The sequence below is a fragment of the Anser cygnoides genome, chromosome 23 (genome assembly GCF_040182565.1).
Source record: "Anser cygnoides isolate HZ-2024a breed goose chromosome 23, Taihu_goose_T2T_genome, whole genome shotgun sequence".
Taxonomy (NCBI): Eukaryota; Metazoa; Chordata; class Aves; order Anseriformes; family Anatidae; genus Anser; species Anser cygnoides.
Genome location: NC_089895.1, coordinates 8,099,517 through 8,125,473, shown reverse-complemented (window position 1 = coordinate 8,125,473; position 25,957 = coordinate 8,099,517). Strand labels below are relative to the sequence as shown.

Genomic DNA, 25,957 nt, shown 5'->3' with positions numbered 1-25,957 from the left:
TGCTCTGTTTGGTCACTGAGGGACAACACCTCGATCTTGGTGGCCTTGCAAACAAGCCTGGACTCCCTGTCACATTTCTGAAGAGACTTCCCGTGGGCTGAGGCCCCAGAAAGGTCTGTCAAGGGACTGCAGCATTGGTGGGGCCTCTGTGCTCTCTTGTCCTTCCCAGAACCGGATGGATCTTCTTCATTGCACTTCACCTTGCTAGCTGCACAGCCTGCATTTGCTTTTATCTGTGTAATTTGCAACCAATAGGTTAAAGATTTTGGTTTTCTGGTTATAAATCCAGTCTCAAGAAAACAAACTGTGAAAACAAAGTCAACTTGGCTGTAGTACTCAGATAGAAATGATCTAATCCCGAACCAGACTGGCCAGGTTCTAAGTTTACTACAGCCCCTTTTACAGTCCATGCTTTAACTCTGAGCTGAAAAAAGGGAGAGTCATTGTCTTCTTAAAACAGCACCGTAGAGTTTAACAAAGGGCCAGGAAACAGAGCAAATGGTATCCCCCCCACACACACATTTGAGCCAATCATGCAAAACAAAGTCACAAAAAATCACTGTTAAGAAGAGACTTCTAAGAAATCTGATGTCAACTATTTTCCAGCACTGCCCATCCAGAAAAAGGACGGTTCTCTTCCTTTAAACGCACCAGTCCCGCAGAGCAGGAAGAAGTCCCATCCTTACTCAAACAATGCCAAATCACAGAACTCACCTCCTGCCTGGGCCCACGGAACAGGGGGCAGGTCACACAGAGGCCGGTATGCATTCACTCACTCCCCTGGAGCCTTAGAATATCTGAGCTCGATATATACGGACAAATGGGCAGGTATAACATTACGTTAAAATTAAAACACGTGGCCATTTACTTTTCAGACTCTTCACACAGATTCCCTCTTCCTCCTCCTCCCTCTTCAGAGGAGGAGTTTCCTAGCACAGAGAAGTTTTGCAGTTTCCCAATGGGATGAGAAAAAGTATGTAGCAAAGGTATTATACATTCCCAAAACATCATCCAACCTATAGTTGTAACTGGACAAAACCCCACTGAACCCAGAGAGCTTCATCTGTCCCTTGAGCTAATCGGTACGTAGCAGCAGTTCTGACCAGTCTGCTTCTTCCAGCCCCGGCCGTCCACAGCTTTGTGAGACCTCACCCCGGTGCCGCAGGCAGGCTGGGCGGCCCTTCAGCCCGAGCAGCAGCAGGCCGGGGGAGCTCTCCCCAGCTCCCGGCCGGTGCCTGCGCTTTGCAGGGCTCGCCTGCCCGCCCAAGCAGCGCACCAGCGCGCGTCCCTTGCCTAGTCCAGAAAGCGCCTGCGCGAGCCCGTCCGGGAGCGGTTTGAGCGGCGAATGTCAAACTTGGAGTCCCGGCACTTCTGGCATATGTACACCTCTGGGACGTTGGACTTGCGGATCTTGGCGCAGGAGAGGTGGATCCAGGTATGGCACTCGTTACACTCGATCATTGGCCGCCCGGCAAAAGGTTTCATGCAGAAGCAAGTGACTAGGTCCCACGAATCATCATCTGAAATGAAAAGCAGCAAGTTATGTCTCTAACTCCTGACAGATCTCGATTGCCTTTCAGCTACACTGGGAATTATTTTTCTTCCAATCCAAATTAAGTACCTGGCTTTCAAAGACAGGCACTTTGCTGATTTTTCCATCAATGAGGAACTAGTCCCTGCAAACTCTTGCTCAGGAAGAGCACAAAAGCAGCTGTAATCCAGGAGAGCGGAACTAGTTGCTTCTATAAAGTCACAAAAGTTGTCAACCTCCCTCCCCCCCCCCCCCCCCCAAACAACTGCTAATTAACTCGGCACAGGCAACGCACCTTTGTGTTCTGCTCATGCTACACTGGCAGTAGCACCAATGCTTGCACCTGGCTCATCACCTCTCACGCCACCTCCTGACAGCCAGGTCACCTACCTGAATCCACCATGATGTCCTCGTCATCACCAGTGCCGTCCTCATCCCGAAAGACGACCTGCTTGCCCTGACGAATGACCGTTCGCTTGCCCACGCTCTGTATCTCCACCGTCTGCTCGGCCGTCACGGCAGGGTAGGAGACGCTGGAAGGCGTGTCAGAGTCCCACACCGAGCTGTGCTCCGTCACTGACTGAGGGTCGCCCTCAGACGAGGGGCTCATCGGCGTCTCTACAAAAGAGTCCTCTGCCTCCAGCTCCAGCAGCTTTTCCTCGTAGTCTTCCTCCGCAGACACCTCCATTTCCCTTCTCTTCAGTTTTTTCTTCTTCCTGATCTTATCGACTTGCTTTCGCTCTGGCAGGAAACTGCCAGGCTTTGCCCGCTGGAACAGGGAACCATAGGGTTTAGCTCGCTTCAGCTGACTGAAGTTCTTTCTGTTCTTGGCAGGAAGGGAAACAGAAGAGGGGACGTCGTTGAACCGGGGATCCCAGCTATCGCTGTCGATTGTGCCTCCGGTGCTGTTGGGGGGGCTGGGACTATTCCTCAGCGGTGTTTCCTAGAGAACAGGAGAAATCAGATAAAAGCGCTGCTTCGGGGGCGGCGTGCGCGTGGTGCTCCTGTACCGCGCCCTCTCCCCCACGCCGCGTTGTGCTGGGCGCCCTGCCCCGCGCTCCCGCTCCCCGCCACGCCGTGCCCAGAGCATCCCGGGGGCTCCGGGACCGCCCAGCCCGGTGCAGCCCCTCGGGGGGGAGCCGCGGGCGCCCAGCCCCGGTAAGGCCACGGAGCGGTTGGGCACCGAGCGGCACGGCCGGTGCCGGTACCGCCCCTCACCTCCTGCGGGTACGGGATGTAGCCGGCGTAGGCCAGGACGAAGGTGCAGAACTTGTTGAAGTCCTCCACGGTGCGGTGCCGCCGGGACGCGGGGGAGAAGTCCTGGGGGGGGCAGGGACGGGTCAGCGGCGGCGCCTCCGCCGCGGGGCGGGCACAGCACAGCACGGCACGGCTCGGCGCGGCACGGGGCAGCGGCGGGGCCGCCCGGCCCGCTCCCGGCTGCCGCTGCCCGGACCCGGCCCCCCCGGCGCCCGCTCCCGGAACCGGGCGCCCCCTCCCCTCCCCTCCCCCGCTCCCGGAACCCGCCCCCTCCCCTCCTCCCTCCCCTCCCCGCCGCCCCCCCCGCTGCCGCTCCCCAGGGGCCGCCCCCCCAACTTCTCCCGGTGCCCGCTCCCCTCCCCCCCCCCGGTGCCCGCTCCTCTCCCCCCCCTCCCCCCCCGGTGCCCCCCCCCCCCCCCCCGCTCCCCGCCGTGCCCCGCCCGCCGCCGCTCCCCGCCGCGCCCCGCCCCCACCCACCGCGGCAGCCGCCGGGCAGCGCCGCCGCCCCCCGGGACCCCCCGGGACCCCCCGGGACCCCCCGGCCCCGCTGCCCGCGCCCGGTGCCGGCAACCGCAGCGGGACGGAGCGGGACGGGACGGGCGGGGGCAGCGGGGGGTGGGGAGTGGGGGGGTTCGCCTCCGCCACCCTCCGCCGCCGGCCGCCCCCCGCCGCCCAGCCCGGGCGAGGCTCCGCGCCCCGGCGGCACAAGATGGCCCCGGCGCGGCGGCGGCGAACGGGCACCGGCGGAGAGCGGGCGGCGGGCGGCGGCCCCCCCGGGCACGACTCACCTCCGGGGCGAACGGCGAGGCGCACGAGTCGGAGTCCATGGCCCCGCGGGGCGGGCGGCAGCGGCAGGGCCGGGCGGGGAGGGGGGGGGGGCAGCGCCGAGCCCCGCGAACCGCTCGGTACCGGCGGGAGGCGGCGAAGGGGCGGCCGCCCGCGCGGGGGCTGCCGGGAGCAGTAGTCCGGCCGCGCGGGGGCTGCCGGGAAGCGGAGTGCGGCCGCGCGGGGGCCCACGGGAGATGTAGGCTGGGCGTGCGCGGCGGGGCGGCCGCGGGGGCTGCCGGGAGCGGGGCCGCGGGGGCTGCCGGGAGCGGGGCCGCGGGGGCTGCCGGGAGAGGTCGGGGCCGCGGGGGCGGCGCGAGGTGAGCGCGGGCGGTGGGGGGGGGCCGGGGCGGGGGGAGGGGAGGGGAGGGGAGGGGGCGCCTTGACGGGAGAGGGGGGCCGGGGCGGGAGGGAGGGGGCCGCGGGGCCCGGCGGCGGGGGACGGCCCCGGGACGGCCCCGCCCGGGGCTGCCGAGCGCCTCCCCGCGCGGGCGGGGCCGCGGCCGCCGCCTGAGGGCCCCGGGGCCGCCCCGCCCCCCGCCGGCAGCCGTCGGGAGCGGCGCGACCCGTGAGTACAGCGGCACCGGCTGCTCCCGGCCCCCCGCCGTGACCGGGGCTCCCGGGGTCCCGCCCGGCCCCACGCCGCCCTCCGCCTGCCGCGGCCCCGCGGGGCGGCCCCGGCGCCAGGCCCCGCTCCCCTCAGGCGGTGCGGGGGGACCCGGTCCGCGGGTGGCGCCACGCGGGTGGCGGCACCGTGACTCGGGCGGGGAGCGGGCGGGTGGCGGGAGGGGGCGGCTGCCGGCGGTCGCGGAGCCGGCTCGGCGCCGGCAGGGCGGAGGAGCCCGGCGGGACGGGCGGCAGCTCGGGGCCCCGTCGGGGTGCCGGGGGGCTCCGGGCCCGCGCGGCCGGTTTGCGGCGGGCCGGGAGGCTCCGCGGGGCGGGGGGATCAGCGCGGGGCTGGGGGCGCGGTGCCCGCTGGAAACGCCCGCGTCAGCGGCTCGCGCTTGAGGAGGACGCCGCGGCCCTGCTGGGCGCGGGGAGGGCTCCTCCCGTCGGGCACGCGACCCGCGGCGGGTGCCTGGTGGCTTAGGCGCAGCGCTCGCAGAGCTGCCGGCTTCACAGAGCGGTCCGGCTCTTGCGAGGCTGCTTTAATCCCGGGAAACCTGACCACGGGCTTCTTAAAAATGTAATTCGACTAAGTACAGCAGGCTCCTGGCGGCGCCAGCACGTTATGCAACTGCTGCTGCCCCGTGATGGGGAAGGAGAACGTCTGCAGGGGCTGTTTAGTTTATCCCGTTTCCCGGCCAGAGGACGTTTCTCCCTGTGCTAACCCACCTGTTTGTTTTTTTCTTCTCCTGCAAGCTGCTCTCAGCGTTGATCGAGGGGCTCCGTACCGGCTGTGGCACAGCGCGTCCTCCTCCAGGCAGGGCATGGCAGCGAGCACGGGCAGCGGCGGGACGGCGGCGGCGGCGGCAGCGACCGGGGAGCCAGCTCACGCGGTGTCCCTGCTGCGGGGGCTGAGCGCTCTGCGAGCGGAGCGGAGCCTGCTGGACGTGACGGTGGTGGCGGGCGGGCGGGAGTTCGGGGCCCACCGCGCCGTGCTGGCCGCCGCCTCCGGCTACTTCCGCGCCATGTTTGGCGGGGCGCTGCGGGAGGCGCGGGCTGAGCGCGTGCGGCTGCACGGCGTGGAGCCCGAGTGCCTGGCGCGCCTCCTTGACTTCGCCTACACCGGCCGTGTGGGCGGGCTGGGCCCCGACATCGCCGAGCGCCTTCTGCGTGCCGCCGACCTGCTGCAGTTCCCCGCCGTCAAGGAGGCGTGCGGCGCCTGGCTGGCGCGCCAGCTGGAGCCCGCCAACGCGCTGGACATGCAGGACTTCGCCGAGGCCTTTGCCTGCCCCGCGCTGGCGGCCGCCGCGCACCGCTTCGTCCTGCGACACGTGAGCGAGCTGGGCACCCAGCTGGAGCGGCTCCCGCTGCCGCGCCTGCTCTCCTACCTGCGCGATGACGGGCTCTGCATCCCCAAGGAGGAGGCCGCCTTCCAGCTGGCGCTGCGCTGGGTGCGTGCCGATCCCGCCGCCCGCGCCCCCCTGCTGCCCCAGCTCCTGGCGCACGTCCGTCTGCCCTTTGTGCGCCGCTTCTACCTGCTGGCCCACGTGGAGGGCGAGCCGCTGGTGGCCCGCTGCCCGCCCTGTCTGCGCCTCCTCCGTGAGGCCCGCGACTTCCAGGCTGCCCGTCTCGACCGCCACGACCGCGGGCCCTGTGCCCGCATGCGGCCCCGGCCCTCCACCGGCCTTGCCGAGATCCTCGTCCTCGTCGGTGGCTGCGACCGCGACTGCGACGAGCTCGTCACTGTCGACTGCTACAACCCACGCACCGGCCACTGGCGCTACCTGGCCGAGTTCCCCGAGCACCTGGGCGGGGGTTACAGCGTCGCCGCGCTGGGCAACGACATCTACGTCACCGGTAAGTCACCGGCGAGGCACGCGGCGCACCGTGGGCGGGTTGTGGGCTGGCAGGGCCACCCCGAGGGCACCCCTGCTCCCGCAGCAGGGTGGGTGCTGCTCGCGGGTGGGGCACGGGCCGAGGCGTTCCAGGTCCTCCCCAGAGCACTGCGAGGGCCTTTCCAGGGAATGAGCAAACATCGCTCACCAGAGCCCGCGCCCCGTGCAGCGCCCGCCTCCTGCGCTGCTTTCATTCCTCTGTCAGGAACTCGCCTGCTCCTGGAGGTGGAAAAACAGCAGGGCTCGTTGCCTGACGCTGAGCGCGGCCCGGGGCGGGAGGCGCACGTGGTCCGGAGCAGCCTGCTCGTTTCTGTCTCGGCCTTCGCTCTGGGTCGTTAACGGCTGTGCAGGCAGGAGGCTCGTAGGAAAATAGCCGCGTCTTCGAGTGGCGCTTAAGAAACAGCAGGCAAAAGCGTGAGTCGGGACAGCTTGTATGAAAACATCGCTGTCAGGATTCCCACCAAAATACTTGGGTTCTAGCGGTGAGTCTTGGCTTTGCACAGAGGAGCAAAGAGCCTGAAACGCTGCTCAGGCACAGTGTGGCTGCAGCCTGAAGACTCCAGGAGTTCAGAGACTCCTGGCGTTGGTGCTGGATGGGGATTTAGCAGCTGATCTCAATCTGGGAGGTATTTTGTTGTGACTAATACTTCTGAGTATGCAGACAGAAGTCCCAGAACTCGCGCTGGAGAAACTTTCTAACTGCTTGCTCTGGACGATAGGAGTGACATGAGAGGGGTTTTGAATTTCTGGCTGCCAAGCAAGTGTTTGGGTTCAGAGCCTGTGAATCACAAGCCAAGCACGTGCTTGAGGCAGCGTCACGTCAGAAAGCCCCGGGTGCGTCGGGCTGCAGTGCAGCTGTGAGGCACTGAGGAGTGGCAGGCAGGGTGTATGCGTCACGGTGTCTCCCCCTGCATGCGTCCTCCTGACGGTCCGCTGGGGCTGTAATTACTTCCTTAGAGGTGACACAGGAGTGTAAATTGGTTGTTAATCTGCATGTAGAGAGACTTTCTTTGAACTATATCCCTTAGCCAGTGGCAGTCCTGTGGTGGTCGCAATGATGTAGAACACACACCTGGGAGCTCAGGTGCTGCACAACAACCTGCGCTGACTGCACGTTGTGCTATTGAAGATTTGAAGCGCAGGTCAGACGGAGGTCAGCAGAAAACTGTTCGTTCTCTAGCTGTTAGCAGGGAACGAGGTCAGATTTTAAGGCAGAGCTGTGAAAAGGAAAGACTAACGTGCAGTTAGTTTGTGTTAGCGCCTGTATGTCCCATGGTAACCTTCCAGAGCAGTTACAGGCAGCTCCGGGGGTGCTGTCTGCTGAGAGCCCCGTGCTTCGGTGAGGTGGCTGCTGGTGGAGGTGGTTCTGTGTAGTGTCAGTGTCGTTGCTCAGCCGGTCAGGAAGGCTGGAAGACTTCCATGCTGCTAACGGGAGCAGCGCCTTGGCAGCTGGGCGCTGGTGAATGTGAATCTCTGCTATGTCACAGTAGCTTCTGGAGAACAGCGGAGCAGGGATTGCAAAACGGGAAAGAAAATGATTATTCGGAACAAGGGAGGATGCGTGTTTTGAGTCATTGCTGAATACTCGAGAGAAATTCTTGGCTTGCTGGGAAAGAAATAGTACAAAAGTTTGTTAAAGTCCTCTCGGTGCAAACTACTGTGGTCCCCTAAGTACAGAAATGTTTTCGTACCGTGTGGCTCTGGGAAGCAGAAAAGCGCATGTGGGTATTAAACAGGTGTAGCTGGAGGGCATAAAAAGAACTCGGTCCCGAGTCGAGCCCTCTCTTCCACCGCCTTGTAGTGGCTCCCCTCCAAGGAATATGTTTTGGGAAACGACTCCTGAAATGTTGTGTGCTGTGCTGCAGGGGGGTCGGATGGGTCAAGGCTGTACGACTGCGTCTGGAGATACAACTCCAGTGTGAACGAGTGGACGGAGGTGTCCCCGATGCTGAAAGCCAGAGAGTACCACAGCTCCACGGTGCTGGACGGGCTGCTGTACGTCATCGCCTCCGACAGCACGGAGCGCTACGACCACTCGGTGGATAGCTGGGAGGCTCTGCAGCCCATGCTGTACCCCATGGACAACTGCTCCACCACCTCGTGCCGCGGCAAGCTGTTCGCCATCGGCTCTCTCTCTGGCAAGGAGTCCATGGTTATGCAGTGCTACGACCCCGACAGCGACCTCTGGTCCCTTGTCAACTGCGGCCACCTGCCTCCGTGGTCCTTCGCGCCCAAGACGGTGACTCTCAACGGGCTCATGTACTTCATAAGGTGAGCAGCGGCAGCGATCGCGTCCCTTCCGTCCCACCCTGCTTCCGCACTGGGTAAACAGGGGTTTTCCCGGGGAAAGTGTCTGGATTTTACAAGTGGTCATATGAGATTACTGAGTCAAGAAAGCAAGGCGGTGCTTCCCCTGCTCCGCAAACTGCCACGCTTCCTTATTTTAGTTCTGCTATAGCTGAACCTCAAAGGTCTGTGCTTGAAGTCCTGTAAAAATATCTGAATTTAAACCCAAGTGTTGGGAAATAGAGTTACAAATCTGGCTGATGTCGGCGGTTGTGCTTGGAATAGACTTCTCAGTTTTCTTGGCTTCTAGCTCAGTCCCCCTCGTTGCTATAAATAAGTGAGTAAGCGCCAAGAAAACGTTAAACTGTAGCACAGCAGAGTGCATCCTCTGTCTCAGCAAAGATAGGAGGACTGAAGGTGAAATGATTGGTCACTATTTTTAAACGCCTGCCCAAACCTGGGACTTAATTACCCATCTGAAGCCATTCTAGTGGAGCAAACCCATCGGTTATCCACTTCATTAAAAATAAACTAAAAGGCATGCTAGTGCCGAAGCATTTCATCCTGTTGTGTTGACTTTGAGCAAACGTTGACTTCTGTGATGGCCTCCAGACGCTTTTCTGCTTTTTTCAGTCCCCCCTTGATCTTGCATAAAGCAGCAAGTTCTACCAAAGACCCTTTGTTTGTTCTGCTCAGGTTTGTTCTCACTCAGCTGAATGGCTTGGTTCCAGGCACTTGTGTGCAGACAATAGTTTGAGTTACTTGTTTCCAGCAAATACTGTCAGGGCGACTGAAGCTTCAGGATTTCTGATCGTTCAAGCATCTGCGGGGGCTAATGAGGAAACTCCCTGGGTCACCATTTAGGTGCGTTAAATTGAAAGAGCGTAATTTCAGAGGCGAAATCAATGGCAATGGACGTTCAGATTGATCAGCGGTTGAAGAATAAAATGGAATTTTCTGCTTCGTGGCCTTTCAAATCCATCTGCAGCAGGACCGTCTTGGACTGACTGACAGCACTTCTCTGGCCACCCTGACCTTGTCCTCTTTGCATTCTTGTGTCAGCAATGTGCGTTTCTGTGTTACAAACATCCCTCACCTGTTGCTGTCGTGCTTGAATCTTGCAGTGGTGAGCGGGTAAAAGAAGCCCTGGGGGATTATGCAGCCCCGTTAGCTCTTCTGTTACAGTTCTCTGGCCTGTCTAAATTTGGTGTTGGCAAAAAAAAAAAAACCCTCAAGCAGTAGGGATCCCGTTACTTTTAACTGCATAGAGGTTTAAGTCTCCAGAACAGCACTGGTTTTTCTTCCAGACTCTTAAGCACTTGGCGCCAAAGCCTATAAAACACAGGCTGGCAAAAAGTCGGTCTGTGAACACATCTACCATAGATGCAAACCCAAAACCAGACTAAGTTTGGGAAAGCCCTCAGGATTGTCTCCAAATTGTCTGCTGTACCTCTTAGGTAGTCTCCTAAAACTCAGTGTATACCAGAAAGCGTATGAAGTGTGGCTCTGCCTGCGGAGAAGCGCAGAAGTGGCACTGAGGCTCTTTGGGTGTAGGTCACTAGCACTGAGCGTTAGAGGAGCCCCCACGCGTTAATAGGAGGCACAGGTGTGGTGCCTGGGATTGCGTGTTGCATGTACAGAGGTGCAGCACAAAGGTCTGGGCGTTCCCTGGGGTTGAGCATCACTGCTGGTACCTAAGAAGCCCATACTGGAGGCTGGGCTTTGCATTGAGACCAGAGCCTTTGTACAAGGGCTGCTGAACTCAGGGCTTCGCAAGGAGAAGGTTTTGAGAACACAGAAGAGTAATTTTGTGTTATCTTCTGCAGAGATGACTCAGCTGAAGTGGATGTTTACAATCCAGTGAAGAATGAATGGGATAAAATCCCTGCCATGCTTCAGGTAGGATGCTCACCAACCTACTGGATGCTTTTCAGTGTTAAAAAATGGCTTAATTTACTTTTGGGAAGCAGGATTCTGGTTAGATTGTAACCCACTGAACACAGAGTACATTTAAACATACGGTTACCTGGACGGAGAAGTTCGCGTTGAGTGTCGGTGCCGGTTCAGCATCGCATGGCTGTGCTAACGTGGGGGGAAGGCAGCAGCTGGTGAGCGCCGTGCCCCCTCTAACTTTACAGTAGGAAGACATCTGCCTCCTTGGGCACGATCCCCCTTCCTAATTGTGGTGCATATTCATTCTTCAATCGTAGGTTCACGTTGGGGGGAGCGTGGCCGTGCTAGGCGGGAAGCTCTACGTCTCTGGTGGCTATGATAACACGTTTGAACTCTCAGACGTCCTGGAAGCTTACGACCCCGAAACGCGAACGTGGAGCGTGGTGGGCCGACTCCCTGAGCCCATCTTCTGGCACGGCAGCGTCAGCATATTCCGACAGTTCATGCCGGAAACCACGCAGGAGGATGACAGCATCACGCTGGACAACACCATCAACTTGAACAGGCAGCGCCAGAACCTTCACAACCAGAACCTTAACGAGCTTCGTTAGCAGGGCAGCACGCTGTCCCTGGCTCGATGTGAGTTCATTATCCAGAACCAGTGTCGCTTTGAGAGAAAACAGAGGCAAATTGGTGCTTGGAAACAAACACATATACTGATCAGTAGAGGGAGTAAAAATTCTGAATGTTTGAAATGCTGTTGTAGAATCCTAGCTGGCAGAACACGAGGCCTCCGGGCGCAGCGGTCCTCAGTCCTTCTCTGCGGAGGCAGAAGGCGCAGCACTACTCACAGGGAAGATCTGAGAGGCAAACTCTGAAGAAAACGATTGTGTTAAACATCACTGCAGCATCACGACTTACAGCTTTTGGTCAGATGCCTTTCACTTTGAGCTCCTTCACCCTGTAACGCTTTGTTTGTCACCAAATTCCTTTCTTCAGTTTCTTCCTATGGAGAGAAAAAAAGGGACAGAAGGAAATGGGCAGGACCGACCCCCCAATGGCCTGAGCCTCCTGCGGTGGGAGGGGTCTGTCCGGCAGGACTGTGGCCTGCACCCTGCCCCCCTGCTGCGTGCTTCAGAGGGGACAGGCCTCTCGCACATCTGCCTCGGTGCGGTTAGAGGGGAAGAGACCTTCCTGAATGAGAGGTTACTGTGAGAGCGTAGCCCTTCCTGTCATGTCACCATAGCCCTTGGCTCCTATTCATGCCCTCGGAAACAACGTGTCAGTATAGCAGGGGTCTTAGAGAGTCTGGGTTACGAAGCTTCGCCTGTCCTGTTGTCTGAATTGAGTTCTTCGTGTATTTTGTTGTTTTTAAGTTTCGTCATTGAAACTTCTGCAGGTGTTTCTTTTCCTGTCCTTCCTAGAAGAACGCTTTTCTTTTTTTTTTTTCTCAGAACACCTTTATTTATCTTTTAATCATATTGTTACAACTAGGGTGCCTTCATTTCTGGTCACCCAAACGGCACTGTTCTTTAAAGGGAAAGGGAAAAGTGAATCCCCCTCAGCTGGCTTGTGGAGTGACTTCTAGGGCTCGTGGCTCTTGCCACAGGCCCTCAGGGAGGAGCCTTCCTTCTCCTTTACTATTTTGACAGAATTTGTTCCTACGGGGTTGTCCAGCTTGGGGCTGAACATAGCAGAAAATGTCTGTGTGGCTTGTTCTGTGACTAGTTCTCGTGACTAACAGAATTTACTGTCAATTCTTCTGTAGCAGGCTATCAGCACGTGCTGTGTCGGGCAGGTAGGCCCTGTGCATCGAGGGCAAGTTCTTATTCCTTCACTGCTGTAAAAAAGCTAGGTTGGAATTCTGCTATTTTAGAAGAAAGAAAAAAAAGATTGCCTGGAAAGGTAAGCACAACTTCCCTAGAAGATTTGCCACAGACTTGTAGAAGAAAAGCTGGTGGTGTTTAGACACCACGGTGCAGAAATGCATTAGCTGGTGTGAGGCAACCTGCTGAACCCTCGGAGAGTTCTCGTGCCTGTCTCATCTTCACTTTGCAGAAGCTCTTGGAATCTGAGTAATTGGAAAATGCTGCTGAGGTCATTTGGCGAAGGTGTAGGAGTTAGCAAGAGTGTTGTGGATTGAAAGTTAGTTATTTTAGGGTTTTCTTTGTGTGTGTGTGTGTGGCACGTGTAAGATTTGCCTTTGTACTTGCTCAAGTGACCTAGGTAGCGTGAATTGTATTTCCTCGATATACCTTCAGCTGAAGAGAAGCTGCTTGCAGTTTACTTGTGGAATGTTTCTTGAAAAAGAAAACAGTTAAGATTGCAGTGTGGCTCATCTGAAAATGGGCACTACTTCCAGGAAATTGTAGTGTAATAGTGGCTGAAACGGTGGCTAGATTTGCTCTTTTTTCTGCCTTTGGTTTTTAACCAATAGGAAAAAAAAAAAAAAAAAAAGGAAAGCCCGTCTACTTGGGTTGCATGCCTTCTGGCTTGCCGTTGAGTGCATCAGAACCCTATCTCTCTAAAATCAACACGTTCACAGCTTTAAAAATCTGTTTTGCCTTGAATACTGTTTTATGCTAAGCTGCTTAGCTGTGAAACTTGAGAAAGCTGTTTATGAAGCTTGGGCTTTGCTCAAAGTCTGAAACTTTGACAGTGCCTTGAAACTGCCGCCCGCGGCAGAGGATCCATGGCGAGGCGGGAGCAGCAGGGGTCCCCTGGGCGCAGCAGGCTCTCGTTGCTGGTTTTGTCTTAAGGCGCAGGGAGGTGCGGTTGCACGAGTCGCTGGTGGAGCTTTCCTCCTCGTGGCACAGCGGGGCTGGGCGAGGGCTGTGCTGTGGCGGTCGCTGTTGGGTGGAGGAGCCGGACAGCGGGACACACGGGAGCCAGCAGCTCAGGGCCCAGCCTCCCTTTCTGGGAGAATCGCCGCGTCCCGCTGTGCAGAGCCAGCACACCAAAGCCACCTGTCCGCACAGCACTTCGTGTGTGGGGAGAAAAAGCAGCGGCTGCGACATGGTGATGCTCGAGAGACCTGCGCAAGTGTGAAGACCCCGAGCTGCCTGCGTGCGCTGTACGGCTGAACTTGTGTTGCAGACTGACGTATTTATGCTGAACTATAACTAGTACGTACACTATATCTCATACTGTAGTGCTCACTGCTGGACCTGCCACCCTGAAATTCCCGAACCAGCTAAACAATTATGGATTTGTATTTATTTTTTGTAAAATCCATTGTGTCCAAATCTTTGAGTACTGTTTAAATACCATCCTTTGAAACAAAGGCATTTTACATTTACAGATAATGTATTTTTATTCTCATAATTTGTTTTTAAATTTACTTGCAACAGTCAAGTTAAATAAAACGTTACATAAACCTCTATGTTTTTCAATAGAAAAATTACTAGAACAAGTTTTTGCTGAGATGTTTCTCATTCTAGGCCTGAGGTGCATTTAAACGGGAGAGCTGCCTGCTTGGTGAGTAGAAAAGGGAAAGGGGACTGAGGGTGGCTGGGTGGGACGTGAATCTTTACGTGTGCTCAGTTTCAAGTATAATATTCCACTGCCACCCCGCAGGAATACTTGGGAAATGGCTTTCAATGTGACAGCAACTCTGGATTGTGTTATTTCAGAAAATTATTACTTACAAGTATAAATCCCCACATCTAAAAACAGGAGCTTAGAGAATCACCCACTTCCCTGAGCTAATCCTACTGTTTCAAGCTGAGTAACAGCTAAATTAGCTCAATGGTGCGAAGATCCAAGATCACACCATGCCTTTAGTGTAGTAAAGAAACAGTAATAAGTAGCAGAAGCTTGACAGAACCAAGTAGAAATAAGGCACAAATTTAATTGAGGACACAGTCCTTTCAGCACACATTTAAGGAAAGGGGCAGTCACACACTCTTCGGGAAGGTAAACTTTAATCATGAGCATTCAGACTCAAACGTAGAACTAATGGAGCAAGGTAAGAGCTAGCACTGTAGAAATGGGAGGTGAGCCAGCTATCCCTTCTGGTCACGAATGAGAGCTCATTAAAAAGCAATTCACAGTATTACACGTACGGAGTTGTCAATCACATCCCATCTCATACCATCTATGTACATTTAAGTAGTCGTTCCGAGTAGCTTCATACTTCTTAATTTGATACCGAATTATCACTTCATTAGAAACTTTCCCTGCAACCTGGGGGTAGGATCTTTAAACAGGAGGAGGGAGAGGGGCTGGATGTACGACTTGAAGCCCTGGAGGCTGAAAAGAACAAGTGTAGCAGAGTCACTCCAGCCTAACACTTTACTGTGTTTGGTAGGAAGGATGCGTGCAGTCGCGCTATGTTTCACAGTCATCAGGAATTGCTGTTGTTATTATTAGCGACTGCTCTATCACATCCGCCGTAGAGAAGTTCTCGTTTGAACAGAGTCTCTGCACAGGGATCTCCTCAGGCAGGGAGCCGTGGGACAGGGACTCCACAATGACCTCGGCTGAGCCCACCTCCAGCTCCTGGGGCGGCTGCAGGGCCACCACCACCGCCTTCTCGTCCTCGATGATCAGGTTTCGCAGCTTTCGCTGCCGGGGGTTGTAGTTCTCCACGCGGTCGTGAATCTCCATGTGGCGCCTCAAGTGAGCCTGCGAAACAGAAAGGACCGACCTGGTGAGGGCCAGCTCACCCACAGGGCGCTGTGCTTCTCTTGGGGGGGGGGGAAAGGGGCACAGCAAAACTCTCCCGCCCCACGGGCCCGCCAGGTCTGCGAGGGGCCTTGCTCAACCACCGCACCCTCCTGTGCTGCCAGCACTGCCCAAAGCCCCAAGAGCACACAGCTCTCCCTCAGGTGGGGCGCACGCTTCCCAAAAAAGCCTTCTTACAAAGTGGGAATCTGCTTGTGTCACTGCAGAGGAGCAACCCCTGACGTGCGTGCCCCGATCAGGCACGCAGCGTGTCACAGATGTCCCTACAACCAGGACGTCCCACCTGCCGCGTGAACTTGTAGCCGCACTCGGTGCACTCGAACTTCCTCACTCCCTTGTGCCTGCGGACGTGGACACGCAGCTGCTCAACCGCTGGGAAGAGAAGGAAGCAGCAGTTCAGGGCGGCCCTGCCAGCGGCACGTGCCAGCAGAGCAGCTGCAGGCATGCGGTGTGAAGCACTGCTGCAGCAGCGCCACACGGCAGTGCCATCTCGAGACGCGGAAAGAGCGCAGCCCGTGACAGACGTGCCAAAGCACACCTCTAAGCACGAGGTACCTTTGAACGTTTTCCCACAGATCTGGCAGAAGTGGGGCCTCCCCTCCTGGTGCCGGCTGGCGATGTGCCTCAGGAGGGGCCCCTTCTCCGTGAACCTCTGGTCGCAGAACTCACAGCTAAAGGGGCGCTCCCCTGTGTGGGTCCGGTTGTGCTTGTCCAGGCTTGCTGCCGTGAGCAGGGGAAGAGAGAGCTGGAGGTCAGCAGTCCACTGGGTGTCCCCATCCAGGCACAGGCGCAGGCTACGCTGTGGTGAGACCACGTATGCTCTGTGCCAGGCTAGTTATGAATGCTTAAAAGGGGCATAAGCAGCAGTTTGCTAGTCTAAGCTAACCATTACTGTGGAAAATTCACCACTGTCTTCCCCTTTTTGTGCTGTGGGAGTAAGAAAAATACAGGCAATACTCCTTCCTGAAGCATTATCCCACACGCACAAGAGCATGCTCTGTTCTGGAGGGGAAGCAGAGGTTTCTCAGCACAGCTGCTTCCAGAAGTCCCAGATACCTGCAGGAGCGTGGTGCTCAGCACTGCAAACCCCAAGGCGGCTGCTGTGAGGTAGGACTGGGGCCGCAGGGACGCAGTGCTGTGCGCCCAGGGGGTACCTTGTGTCCTGAAGGTCTTGCCGCAGAGGTGGCACTGGAAGGGCTTCTCGCCGGTGTGCGTGCGCAGGTGCATGTTGAGGTTGGCTTTCTGCGTGAAGGCGTGATGGCAGAACTCACAAACGTAGGGGCGCTCGTTCCTGCGGGCAGGGGACACACAGCTGAGCCCTCCGAGGCAGGCCCCAGCTGGAGAACGGTCACCTTTATCTCTGCCTTTGACTTCAGTCCCTGAAGCTAGCTGTCGCAACTCTCAAAGCACTGTAATTGAATCCCACTTCAGCCCATCTCAAACTAAACTATTTTGGAGGCCCACAAATTCTCTCCTGCAAGCACAGGCTCTTGAAGCGCAGAGCTGGTGCCTCCCGCTCCTCAGGCATCATAACCAGCCCAGGGAACACCACCAAGGGCAAGTGTGGAGAGCAGCTGCTGATGCATGCTCATCCTTCTGAGGACAGGAACGAGCCAGGCAGCAGGACAGCTGATGAGCTTCGGTCATCCCCTGTATTAATTACTACAGTCACACACTTGGAGGAAGTGCAGACAGTACGGACTTTTCTTTTAGAAGAAAGCAGGACTGAAGGTTGGCCCCTTACCAAATTTCTGGCAGGACCTGCAGCACACCGCCTCCAGGAAAGCTGGAGGAGGGTGGCAAGCACCACTAACGCACCTTGCAGATGCTGCGGGAGGCTCCCCAGCACCCACCCAGCTGGGGCCTCGGGGGCAGGAGTTCAGTGGTGGCACACAGGAAGGAACGGGTCGTGTCATACCTGTGCTTGGCCTTGATGTGCATCTGCAAGCCGTTGCGACTTGAGGCTCTGTGTCCGCACTCCTCGCAGACAAACAGCTTCTCTCCCCGGTGCTTGAACGCCTCGTGCAAACGTAGCTCTGTCCGAGACAGAAAGCACTTGGAGCAAGTCGAACACTGCAAGTCCACAGGAGAGCTCAGGGTTAGGCAGCTTGCCCACACGCAGCTCACAGCTCTGCATCCAGAACAGACCCGCTCCCCTCACGGCACCAAGCGTGCCGTGCACGACACATCCCACTGTGTGTTGGGGCCCTCCCTGCAGCTGTTGCAGCAACCCCAGCTCTGAGATGCCTAATGGGACGAGACAGCCTGCCGGAAGTGAAACACTGGTCAGTACTTGGGTCTATCAGCCAAGAAAGCCACGAGGGTTGCTCCTTTACCCACCCCCCCCCCCACAAAAAAAAAAAAAAAAACCACAAACATTTCCACTTTGTAACTCCCTGCCTCACTTAGCAGAGCCAGAGAGGACAATGGGCACCGTTCTCTAACCTGGGCCTAACTGCAGGGTGATCCCCTCACAATCTCTACAGTACTCCTACTGCAGGAACGCATTAAGAAGCACCGCCTCCACTCGCTCCACCTTGTGCCAGCTTGCTCCCCTTACCGCGTGGGGCTTTGGGGCGCCATGCAACTTTATCATGTGGCTCTGCAGGTCCTTCTTCTGCATGAACTGCTGCGCACAGGAGGAGCACTGCGAGACAAGAGCAGAGTTAGCTTCCAGCCACCTCCTGAGCGGTGACTGCGGCGGGATGGGTTCTGGTGCAGAACACAAATCTGCGGGTAAGGCTGCAGAAACCTAAGGAGCAGGGCCACAGGAGAAGCTGCCTGGCTCCAGCGCGTCCCGAGAGCCTGTACCAGCTCAGAGATGGGAACGCCCCTGCTGCTGCTCGAGACGACTGACAGCTGACAGGGAAGGGACCCGGTGATCAGGTCAGGGACGAGGGGAAAGGCAGGCGCTGGGGAGAAAAGCCATCCCCATGCAGAGCCACAGGCCATGGCCCGCATACACAGCAAAGTCACTGCCGTGAGGCAGCGACACAACCCCCAGTGCAGCACCTGCCGGCAGGGCCAGGCTGCCCAGAATAGAAAGGCATGCCTGCTCCGGCTCCCTCCAGCGCCAGGCTGCAGCAGCTATTCAAAGGAATGCCAGAGGCAGGCGCTGCTGACCTTATAGGGCATCTCCCCGGTGTGCGACACCATGTGCAGCCGCAGCTCCATCCGCCTCTTGAATACCTCTTGGCAGACTGAGCACGTGAAAACCTGCAAGGGACAGGGAAAGCATCAGCTTCTGCACAGGCCAGGAAGGAATGAGGCTGAGTCAGACACAAAGCCAGCAGCCAGCCCAGCGAGTCAGACCCACGGTTGCCATTGCGGCACTGTGCCTCGGTTTTGTGCTTAACCTGCCCTCCGGGAACACAGACTTTCTCCAGTGCAAAGAGTATTCTCATATGCTTGAAAAAAATGCAAAAGCCACTAAAATACCAGGTTATGGTGAAGCGGCGTACCACGAACAGAAGCTGCTGCCATCCTCACCCAGAGTGGACTTTCCTGATGCTCTGGGGAACCCACGTGCAGCACATGTGCTGCACAGTAGCAAGAGGATCAGGTTTTGTTCAGCAGCTGAGAGTGATTTGGACCGCAGCTGGACAGGCTCAAATTCTGCTTCTGCAAAGCAGCGCCTGCTCCAGCGGCAGCCACCTCCCGCCCTCTAAGAGACCGGCGCAGCTTCAGGGGCATACCTGCTCGGATCGGTTCATGCAGTTTCTGGCTTCGTGCTCTAGGAGATTTTCTTTTCTGAAATAACATTTACCACACTTGGAACACTCAAAGGGCTTCTCTCCAGTGTGTTTCCTGGGGACACACAAACAAAGAGCCTCCGTTACTGCCGGTCCGACAGCAGAGCTCCGCTCCCCTGGCCTGGGTTAGGAAGAGGCTGCACAAGATCGAGCTGCGCTTGCGGGTCTGTGGGCGCCGGCATTTGTGCTCAACAAGGAGACTGGCAAGAGATCGCTTGTTGCCACCGCTGCCCCACAGCTGCAGGCCTCACCAGCTGCCTCTGTTTCGGTGTCTGAAGCAGCTGCTTGTGCGCGGGGAGCGCTGAACAACAAAGCTCTTACAGCCTCCCGCAGTGCCAGCACTCACACAGCCGTCTCCAGGGGCTGGAGAGCACCCTCGGAAAGCCTCCTGTTACCCGTTTTGCTGATCCTGCGGCACCCAAAAGCACCGGCACGCCAGAGCACGCTCTGACCAGCACCCTGCTTGTTGCAGGTGCAGCCCCCACAGCCCGTGTCGGTTCCCCCAAACACGTGCTAATTTTGGAAGCCCAGAAGTTGACAGCTCAATGTACGGACTCTTGCCTGAAGCCGCAGGAGTTGGCAGCTCCTCTGCGCCTTCACCATCATCCACCCGCAGCCATCGGGTCCCCTGGAAGGGCTCCTGAGCACCTTCGCCCCGTGCTGTCTGAGCTGCGCAGGATCAGGCCCTTGGCAGCAGAAGCCTGGGGCAGCCGCGGGGGTTTTAACCGCAGCGTTTCGGACGCGTGCGAATCCCACCCGTGTTTGGAGGACACGCGCAGCCCGGGGTCCCGGCAGGGCCGGGGGACACGCAGCTCCCCATGGGGCAGGGACCTCACGGGACCTCGCGTGTCAGCCCGGGGGCAGCCGGGGCGCCCCGTCCCGCAGCGAGTTCACCCCACCGCACCCCGGGGAAGCGCCCGCGGGGCCGGGCAGTGCCGGCGCCCCCCGAGGCCCCCTGTGAGCCGCCCCCGAGCCCCGCGCGCACGGAAGGAAGGAGAAGCGGAGCCATGGCGGAGCGTTCACCTGTTGTGCACCTTCAGGTAGTATTTGCTGAGGAACGTTTTGTGGCACGTGGGGCACTCGGCCGGCGCCGCGGTGCCCTTCCTGCTCCCCGCCAGCCCCGCCTCGGCCACCCCCGCCTCGGCCGCCCCCGCGGGGGGCTTCTTCTTGCCGCGCGGGGCCCTCCTGCCGGGGAGCGCCTCGCCGCCGCCGTGCCCCTGCCCGCCGCCCGCCGCCGCCGGGGGGGGGGGGGAGGCCTGCGGGGCAACACCGGCGGTCACGGCGCCCCCCGCGGCCGCCCCGCTCCCCGCGGTCCCCTCACGCACCGCCTCGCCGCCGGGCTCGGGGGGCGCCGCGGCCGCGCCGTCCGCTCGTCGCGGGGCGGCGCCGGGGGCGCGGCGGGGCCGGTGCCGGTCGGCGGCGGGGCGGAAGGCCCGGCACAGCGCCACGGCGTCGGGCACGCCCAGCTGCTCGGCGGCCGCCAGCAGGCGCGCGCGGTTGTGCGCCGTGAGCGCCAGGCGGCCGGTGTAGAAGAAGTCGAGCAGCAGCTGGAAGGTGTCGGCCAGGCCCTCGGGCAGCGGCACCGGCCCCGCGCCGCAGCCGCCGCCGCCGCCCACGCCGCGGAAGAAGCGCGAGCAGCTGGCGAGCACCGGCCAGTGCGCGCGGAACTGGCGGCCGCCCACGCCCAGCGTGGCGTCGCAGAACTGCCCCGCGGCGCGCTGCCGGTTCAGCTCGCGCAGCACCCGCACGCTGTGCGCCGCCGCCGCGCCCGCCATGGCCGCGCCGCTGCCGGAGCCCGCGCGCCGGCGGGGCGGGCCGGGGCGGGGCGGGGCGGGGCGGGGCGGACGTGACGCGGGCGGGGCGGGGCGGGGCGGGCGGGGCGGGGCGGACGTGACGCGGGCGGGGCGGGGCGGGGCGGGCGGGGCGGGGCGGACGTGACGCGGGCGGGGCGGGGCGGGGCGGGGCGGACGTGACGCGGGCGGGGCGGTCAGCGGGCGGCGCGGCGCCGCGCGTAGCTGCCGATGGCGCCGCGGAAGTGCGCGGCCGTGTTGAGGCGCGGGCGCAGCAGCAGCGCGAGGGCGCGCGGCACGAAGTACCCGGCCACCGGCGGCGCCAGCGTGCCCAGCGCGCCCAGCACGGCCGCCACCGACGCCGAGCGGCCGCGGAAGGCGCCCTGCGCGCAGAGCGCGGCGGCGGCGCAGGCGAGGTGCAGCAGCAGGCCGCAGGTCAGGCAGCGCGCCTCGCTGTAGCCGGCGGGCAGGTCCTTGCCCGCGTAGCTCAGCGCGAAGCAGCCGCCGCTCAGCGCCACGTTGAAGGCCGCGGCCGCGGCGCTCGCCGCGCCGCCGCCGCCGCACTCGAGCACCAGGCGCTCCGCCGCCACGTCGCGGCTCCCGCGCGGCCCCGGGGGGGCGGTGAGGGCCGCCGCCAGGCACAGCGCCGCCTGCGCCGCCGCGGCGGCCGCGACGAAGAGCGCCGGGGCCCCGCGCCGCAGGCAGGCCCGGCGGAGCGGCGGGCAGCGGCCGCGCAGCTTGAAGATGGCGACGAGCTGCAGGCAGCGCGTGGCCAGGCTCGCGAGGAAGACGGCGAAGCTGACGGCGAAGAGCGGCAGGCGCAGCAGGCAGCAGGGCCGCGTGGGCGCCCCGAAGTAGCAGAAGAGGCTGCCGCAGGCGCAGGCCAGGGAGCCCAGCATGAGGAAGCAGAGCCGCCCGCCCGCCGCCCTGACCACCGGCGTGGAGGCGTGCCGGGCGAAGAGCGCGGCCAGCGCGGCCAGGAGCAGCAGGAGCAGCGCGACGGGGGCCAGCAGCGCCCAGGAGAGCGGCTCGGCCCAGGACAGGAACTCCACGGTGCGGTTGAAGCAAGCCTCGCTCCTCGCCGGGGACCACTCGTCCGCCCCGCAGGCCTGGCAGGCGTAAAGGTCTGCAGGAGACACGCGCCCGGACGGTGGCTGAGCCGCGCCGCGCGCCCCGGTAAGTGACCTGCCCTGGGGGAGCACCCTGACCCCACGGTGCCCCGCACCCCCGGCCGCCTGCTAGGGGAGCTGCCCTCCCCTCTGGTCCCGCTCCTTCCCCTCAGGTGCTTCTGAGCCTGCAGGAGCAGCGAGGGCCCTTTTCCCAAAAGCTCCCCCAGAGAACTTCCCAAAAGTCCGCTGCCAGGTGGGACAAGGCCTAGGGGAGCACGGGCTGCAGGACGGGAAGGGGCTTGTGCACACAGCAGTGACCTGCCAAGGCAGGGAAGGGTCTGCAGCAGCTCTCCTGCAGGCCCGGCCACAGGACGAGGAATGCAGATTGGGATCTTTAGGGGTTCCCTGCTCCCACTGTTAGTTAGAGCCGGCCATTTCTGTCACCCTCACTGCAAATGCGGACTAAGGCTGCCCAGGGACCAGGAGCACGTGCTGGCAAGGGGGTTTATCGTGGTGGCTAATGAGGCAGGGCATCCCTGCTGCCGGTCCCAGGAAGGGGACATTTTCATACGCCCTGAGGACGTGGGAGCTGCTGGTGACCACAATGGTGAGTGCAATCCAGGGCACAAAGGCAACACCGGGCTCAATTTCCCTCCTGGAGGATGCGGTGCAGGAAACAGCTGTCAAGCCAGGTGTCCCTTGTTCCCTTCCTGCAAAGGAAGGGGCTCTGCTGGCACTGTCCCCACTAGTTATTTATTTGACTGTGCTGGACAACCTGTTGGCAGCATCCCCCGGAAAGCATGGGGCTGAGAGCAGGGTGTAGGCTTTGCATACCCACAAGTAAGCAAACAGGGAAGTCAGTCTGACCACATTTAGGTGAGCTCAGAGGTTTTTACTGGCCACATGGAGGAAAAAAGATTGATAGAAAAGAGGGGGTAAAGAGCATGAGAAAAAAGAGGTAGCTGCTGGGGCTGGGGGCAGGAGAAGGGTAAGACAGCAGCAAGGAGCTGATGAGATGAGGAGGAAGGGTGCGGGTAGAGGAGCTGAGCAGGAAGGGGAGGCAGAAGCTGCCCAGAGTTTACTGACCCGTTCTGTTCAGGAAGGTCCCTGCTGGACAGGCCACGCAGCTGAAGCAGCACCTGTGGCGGTTCTGCTGCAGCCTCTTCTCCCCAGCGGCACAGGGCTGGGAGCACATGGAGATGGGAGCCTGCGGGGAGCACAGCGGCGATCAGGCAGGTGGAGGCAGGGCCTGCTGGGCAGTGTGAACGGGGCAGGCAAGAGGACAGACAGCAGCCCAGGATGGGCAGCCACCGGGCAGCTTGCTGTTGTCCTTCTTCCAGAGATAGTGGGAAAATTAGGTTGTTTGAAGGTAAAAGTAGGAGTTGGGACCCTTTTAGCACACACCCTGCTTATTTTCTGGAAGGATGAAAGGCATTACTAAGAACGCGAATCGCCCCCTGTACCCTCCCCGCATACTGCCTCCATCTGCCCTTGTATTTGTCCTGTAATGGGAAAATACCCAGGAACTAGTGTTGGGATGTAATTAGCTTGCCAGTACACAATAAACAAGATGTGGATGCAGAACAGTACCTGGTGATCTTTTGTATGCCACAGGATTTTGCTGCGGTTAAGGAGCAGCCTGTCAGGGTTCACAGTGAAAGTTCCGACCACATCAAAAGCCCAGCTCAGGCCTCTCCAATTCCACATGATGATGTCGTAACCTTTATTAATGTTCCCATTGGCATCAAAACAGATCTGGCTGTTGTGCAGGCTGAAGTTTACCTGCTTGATTTTTTGTAGGAGCTGTAAAACAAGAGTAAGAGCAGAGTTGATCCCGATGACAAGATTCCCACTGAGGAGAGTCTTGTCAGCAGAGAGGGATGTACTGGAGGTCACCTGCTCTGCTCTGCCTCCTCTCAAATATCCCCCAACAACCAGCATGCCTCCCGCAGCAGAAAGTCTCTTCCAGGTTTCTTAAAGGGGCTAGTGGCTGAGAAACAGGAATGATCTAAAGTGCAGGTCTGCATTCAGGCTGCTTTGCCTGTCACAAGCAGCTGAAGCCCACAAGGCAGCAACTGTGTAGTGGCCAGAGACAGGGAAGGCTGAAAGCAGTCTCACACGGCTAGAGACATCAGTTAAGGGAGAGCCTTTGCAAGAGGATCTGTGCCTGTCCCATGTGGCCAGAGACCAAGAGACTTAAAGCCATGAGCAGTGCAGGGGACTCAAGAGTCCCGAGTGCTGTCATAGTGCCTTAGCTGCCAGAACAGCCCTGCTGTCTTCTGCTTGGAGATGAGCCTCCCAGGCTGATGGAAAACCCCTGAGCACAGGGGGAAAATCGACACTGCAGGGCGAAGAAGATCCTTCTTCACCTTGCTCTTACCTGCCAGGGATAGACTCTGTCTTTGCTGCACACCCCCGAGGCACAGCCCAGCAGGTCGTGGAGACCGTGGGCCACTGCGTACACAGCTGAGTACACGTTGTTAGAGGCCTGAGCGTCGTATATGTTGGGGGCAGCGGCGAGCAGGTGGCATCCTGGGCACTGCTGGGTGCAGTTCAGCCAGGTACTCTCGCTGCTGCTACTTCTGTTTTCCCCACCTGCCCCCGTGCTGCCAGCACTTTCAGACGCAGCGCGTTCCTCTGCGTATTTCCAAGATTCAAGGCGTTCCAGCATTGTAGACTCTGCCTGCTCAACTGACATCCCAATCACAGAGCCGATATTTTGGATGCCAGGCACTTGCCAGATGTTTTGGGCCAAAGCCCAGTCTTCAGAGGCCACCCACACCATGCCTGTGATGTTCTTCTGCACCACCACCTCAAAGAAAGGGTGGGCGCCGTTTATGTTGGAGAAGACAACAGTGACATTGACCCTGATGTCCATGAGGATTCCGACCAGCCTGTGGAGCTCTGGGCTGCTGGCGTCCTTGTTCGTGGGGATGATGCCTCGGTAGGCAACACACACGTCACTTGCGACCAGCAGCTCATAGAGGGCATTTAGCCCATCCCTGCCATAGGCATTGTCGCTGCCCAGCAGAGCAACCCAAGTCCACTTGAAGCTTTGCAGCAGCAGTGCAATGGCTTTCACTTGCTGCCCATCGCTGGGGATGGTGCGCAAGAACGAGGGGTAGAACCGCTTCAGGCTCAGTGTCTCCAAGGAGGCTTCATAACTGATCTGCAAAGGAAGCCAGGAGAAGGGGTTGCCCTCCCCAGGCAGTGACACACAAGGAGGATCTGCTGCCGTGGTAGGGGGAATCTCCACGAGCAGCAGGTCTTTTGAAGGGAGTTAGAGCTGGGGAGGCAGCAGACCCGGAAAACGTTCTGCCATGCACTGCCACAAGAGAAGCCCCTGAAAGCCAGGGAGCTGGGCACGGTTCCTGCCTGTCAGCTCTTCGTGCCCAGCCAATGCTGCTGGACCAAAGCTGCAGCCAGGTCCTGTGGGGGCAGAGGGACTGCACTGGCAGCTGAGGTTGTTCCTCTGCCCATCTGCTCCTCAGCCCCAAGCCCACTTCTCCCTCACACCATCAGCACTCTGGAGCTCTTTCCTTTGGCTCCTACAGACAACCCCCCGCAGCACTTGCTGCTGCTGCGAGGGAGCAAAGCTCACCTCTGGCACAAGGAAGACGCCCAGGATAGCGGCCGTGGTGAGGGCCAGCTGGGTGCTGTCAGGCCCGATGACAGCCACGGCCGTGGGCTCGTAGTGCTGGAAGGCGTGGAGCACCTCAATGTCGTGTCGCCCCTTCTGGACGAGGGCGCGCAGCGTCGCGTATATGTTGGCAGACTCGGAGCAGGTGTCGTAGATCTCGTAGCCCAAGGTGACGTTGGGGAGGAGGGAGCTGGAGTTGTTTATCTCCTCCAGGGCGAACCGCATGGTCTGGGAGAGTTGGTAGCCGTGGCTCTTGAAGGCAGCAGCACTGTGCAAACACAAACGTATTCTTGTGCCCCGCGTACCGGAGGCGAGCCGCCTCGTGTCACCGTGCCTGTGCCCTGCGAGCGGCCGGGGCGCAGAGCAGCGGGAGGGGACGGAGCCGCGCGGCGGGCTGCCACCGGAGCGCGGCGGGGCTCACCGCGGGGCTCCGAGCCCCGTTCGCCGCCGCCTGCGCTCGGGCCCCCCCCCCCCCGGGCACTCACTCGTCGCAGTCGTCCACGAGCGGGCGGGCGGCGGCCCGCGGCGCGAGCCCGTGGAGCTGGAAGAGCCCGGCCAGGCGGTAGTCGCCGTCGCGGCTGAAGAAGGCGGCGGCGGCGCCGAGGCAGGCTCCGAGGCAGAGCAGCGCGGGCGGGCGCATGGCGGGGCGGGGGCGGCGCCGGGCCCGGGCGGCGCCTCTTAAGGGCG

At 59.9% G+C, this 25,957-nt stretch overlaps 4 protein-coding genes across 7 annotated transcripts; 1 reads left to right on the top strand and 3 right to left on the bottom strand.

Annotated features, from left to right (window-relative positions):
* Window positions 1-841: 841 nt before the first annotated feature.
* Window positions 842-3,720, bottom strand: PHF13 (PHD finger protein 13). Its single transcript, XM_066982059.1, has 4 exons — window positions 3,577-3,720; window positions 2,750-2,851; window positions 1,922-2,474; window positions 842-1,520 (listed from the first exon to the last, which is right to left on the bottom strand). Exons 1-4 carry the CDS (start codon window positions 3,613-3,615, stop codon window positions 1,294-1,296), a joined length of 921 nt encoding a protein of 306 aa, XP_066838160.1. The 5' UTR covers window positions 3,616-3,720; the 3' UTR covers window positions 842-1,293.
* Window positions 3,721-3,844: 124 nt separating this feature from the next.
* KLHL21 (kelch like family member 21) lies at window positions 3,845-13,673 on the top strand. Of its 3 annotated transcripts, none has more exons than XM_066982050.1 (5): window positions 3,845-3,933; window positions 4,976-6,076; window positions 7,980-8,385; window positions 10,227-10,299; window positions 10,611-13,673. In XM_066982050.1, the coding sequence occupies exons 2-5, from the start codon at window positions 5,044-5,046 to the stop codon at window positions 10,902-10,904; spliced, it is 1,806 nt and encodes a 601-aa protein (XP_066838151.1). In that variant the 5' UTR covers window positions 3,845-3,933; window positions 4,976-5,043; the 3' UTR covers window positions 10,905-13,673. The 3 variants fall into 3 exon arrangements, with proteins under 3 accessions (XP_066838151.1, XP_066838152.1, XP_013054057.3); XM_066982051.1 differs by lacking the exon at window positions 3,845-3,933 and adding an exon at window positions 4,059-4,181; XM_013198603.3 differs by lacking the exon at window positions 3,845-3,933 and having other exon boundaries at window positions 4,387-6,076.
* Window positions 13,674-14,199: 526 nt separating this feature from the next.
* Window positions 14,200-20,567, bottom strand: ZBTB48 (zinc finger and BTB domain containing 48). 2 transcript variants are annotated; one of them, XM_066982052.1, is made up of 9 exons: window positions 19,755-20,567; window positions 18,675-18,786; window positions 18,103-18,195; window positions 17,540-17,626; window positions 16,898-17,015; window positions 16,134-16,270; window positions 15,535-15,778; window positions 15,263-15,351; window positions 14,200-14,919 (listed from the first exon to the last, which is right to left on the bottom strand). In XM_066982052.1, exons 1-9 carry the CDS (start codon window positions 20,504-20,506, stop codon window positions 14,623-14,625), a joined length of 1,929 nt encoding a protein of 642 aa, XP_066838153.1. In that variant the 5' UTR covers window positions 20,507-20,567; the 3' UTR covers window positions 14,200-14,622. The 2 variants fall into 2 exon arrangements, with proteins under 2 accessions (XP_066838153.1, XP_066838154.1); XM_066982053.1 differs by having other exon boundaries at window positions 15,535-15,699; window positions 16,898-17,052; window positions 19,755-20,564.
* A 151-nt stretch (window positions 20,568-20,718) lies between these two features.
* TAS1R1 (taste 1 receptor member 1) lies at window positions 20,719-25,921 on the bottom strand. Its single transcript, XM_066982343.1, has 6 exons — window positions 25,756-25,921; window positions 25,232-25,538; window positions 24,011-24,799; window positions 23,221-23,433; window positions 22,717-22,837; window positions 20,719-21,647 (listed from the first exon to the last, which is right to left on the bottom strand). Exons 1-6 carry the CDS (start codon window positions 25,908-25,910, stop codon window positions 20,719-20,721), a joined length of 2,514 nt encoding a protein of 837 aa, XP_066838444.1. The 5' UTR covers window positions 25,911-25,921.
* Window positions 25,922-25,957: the final 36 nt, after the last annotated feature.

Bases quoted from the DNA above. Each gene is read 5' to 3' on its own strand.
- PHF13 (XM_066982059.1), bottom strand. From the start codon at position 3,615: ATGGACTCCGACTCGTGCGCCTCGCCGTTCGCCCCGGAG. The intron at 2,475-2,749 runs GTGAGGGGCGGT...CCTGTTCTCTAG, and splicing joins ACATCCCGTACCCGCAGGAG to GAAACACCGCTGAGGAATAG. The intron at 1,521-1,921 runs GTAGGTGACCTG...TTTTCATTTCAG, and splicing joins GGACATCATGGTGGATTCAG to ATGATGATTCGTGGGACCTA.
- KLHL21 (XM_013198603.3), top strand. From the start codon at position 4,867: ATGGGGAAGGAGAACGTCTGCAGGGGCTGTTTAGTTTATCCCGTTTCC. The intron at 6,077-7,979 runs GTAAGTCACCGG...GCTGTGCTGCAG, and splicing joins CAACGACATCTACGTCACCG to GGGGGTCGGATGGGTCAAGG. The intron at 10,300-10,610 runs GTAGGATGCTCA...CTTCAATCGTAG, and splicing joins AAATCCCTGCCATGCTTCAG to GTTCACGTTGGGGGGAGCGT.
- ZBTB48 (XM_066982052.1), bottom strand. From the start codon at position 20,506: ATGGCGGGCGCGGCGGCGGCGCACAGCGTGCGGGTGCTGCGCGAGCTG. The intron at 18,787-19,754 runs GTGAACGCTCCG...GTGTGTCCCCAG, and splicing joins TACCTGAAGGTGCACAACAG to GAAACACACTGGAGAGAAGC. The intron at 14,920-15,262 runs GTGGGACGTCCT...TCTGTTTCGCAG, and splicing joins GCTACAAGTTCACGCGGCAG to GCTCACTTGAGGCGCCACAT.
- TAS1R1 (XM_066982343.1), bottom strand. From the start codon at position 25,910: ATGCGCCCGCCCGCGCTGCTCTGCCTCGGAGCCTGCCTCGGCGCCGCC. The intron at 25,539-25,755 runs GTGAGTGCCCGG...GTGTTTGCACAG, and splicing joins CTCGTGGACGACTGCGACGA to TGCTGCTGCCTTCAAGAGCC. The intron at 23,434-24,010 runs GTAAGAGCAAGG...CTTGTTTTACAG, and splicing joins ACAGAGTCTATCCCTGGCAG to CTCCTACAAAAAATCAAGCA.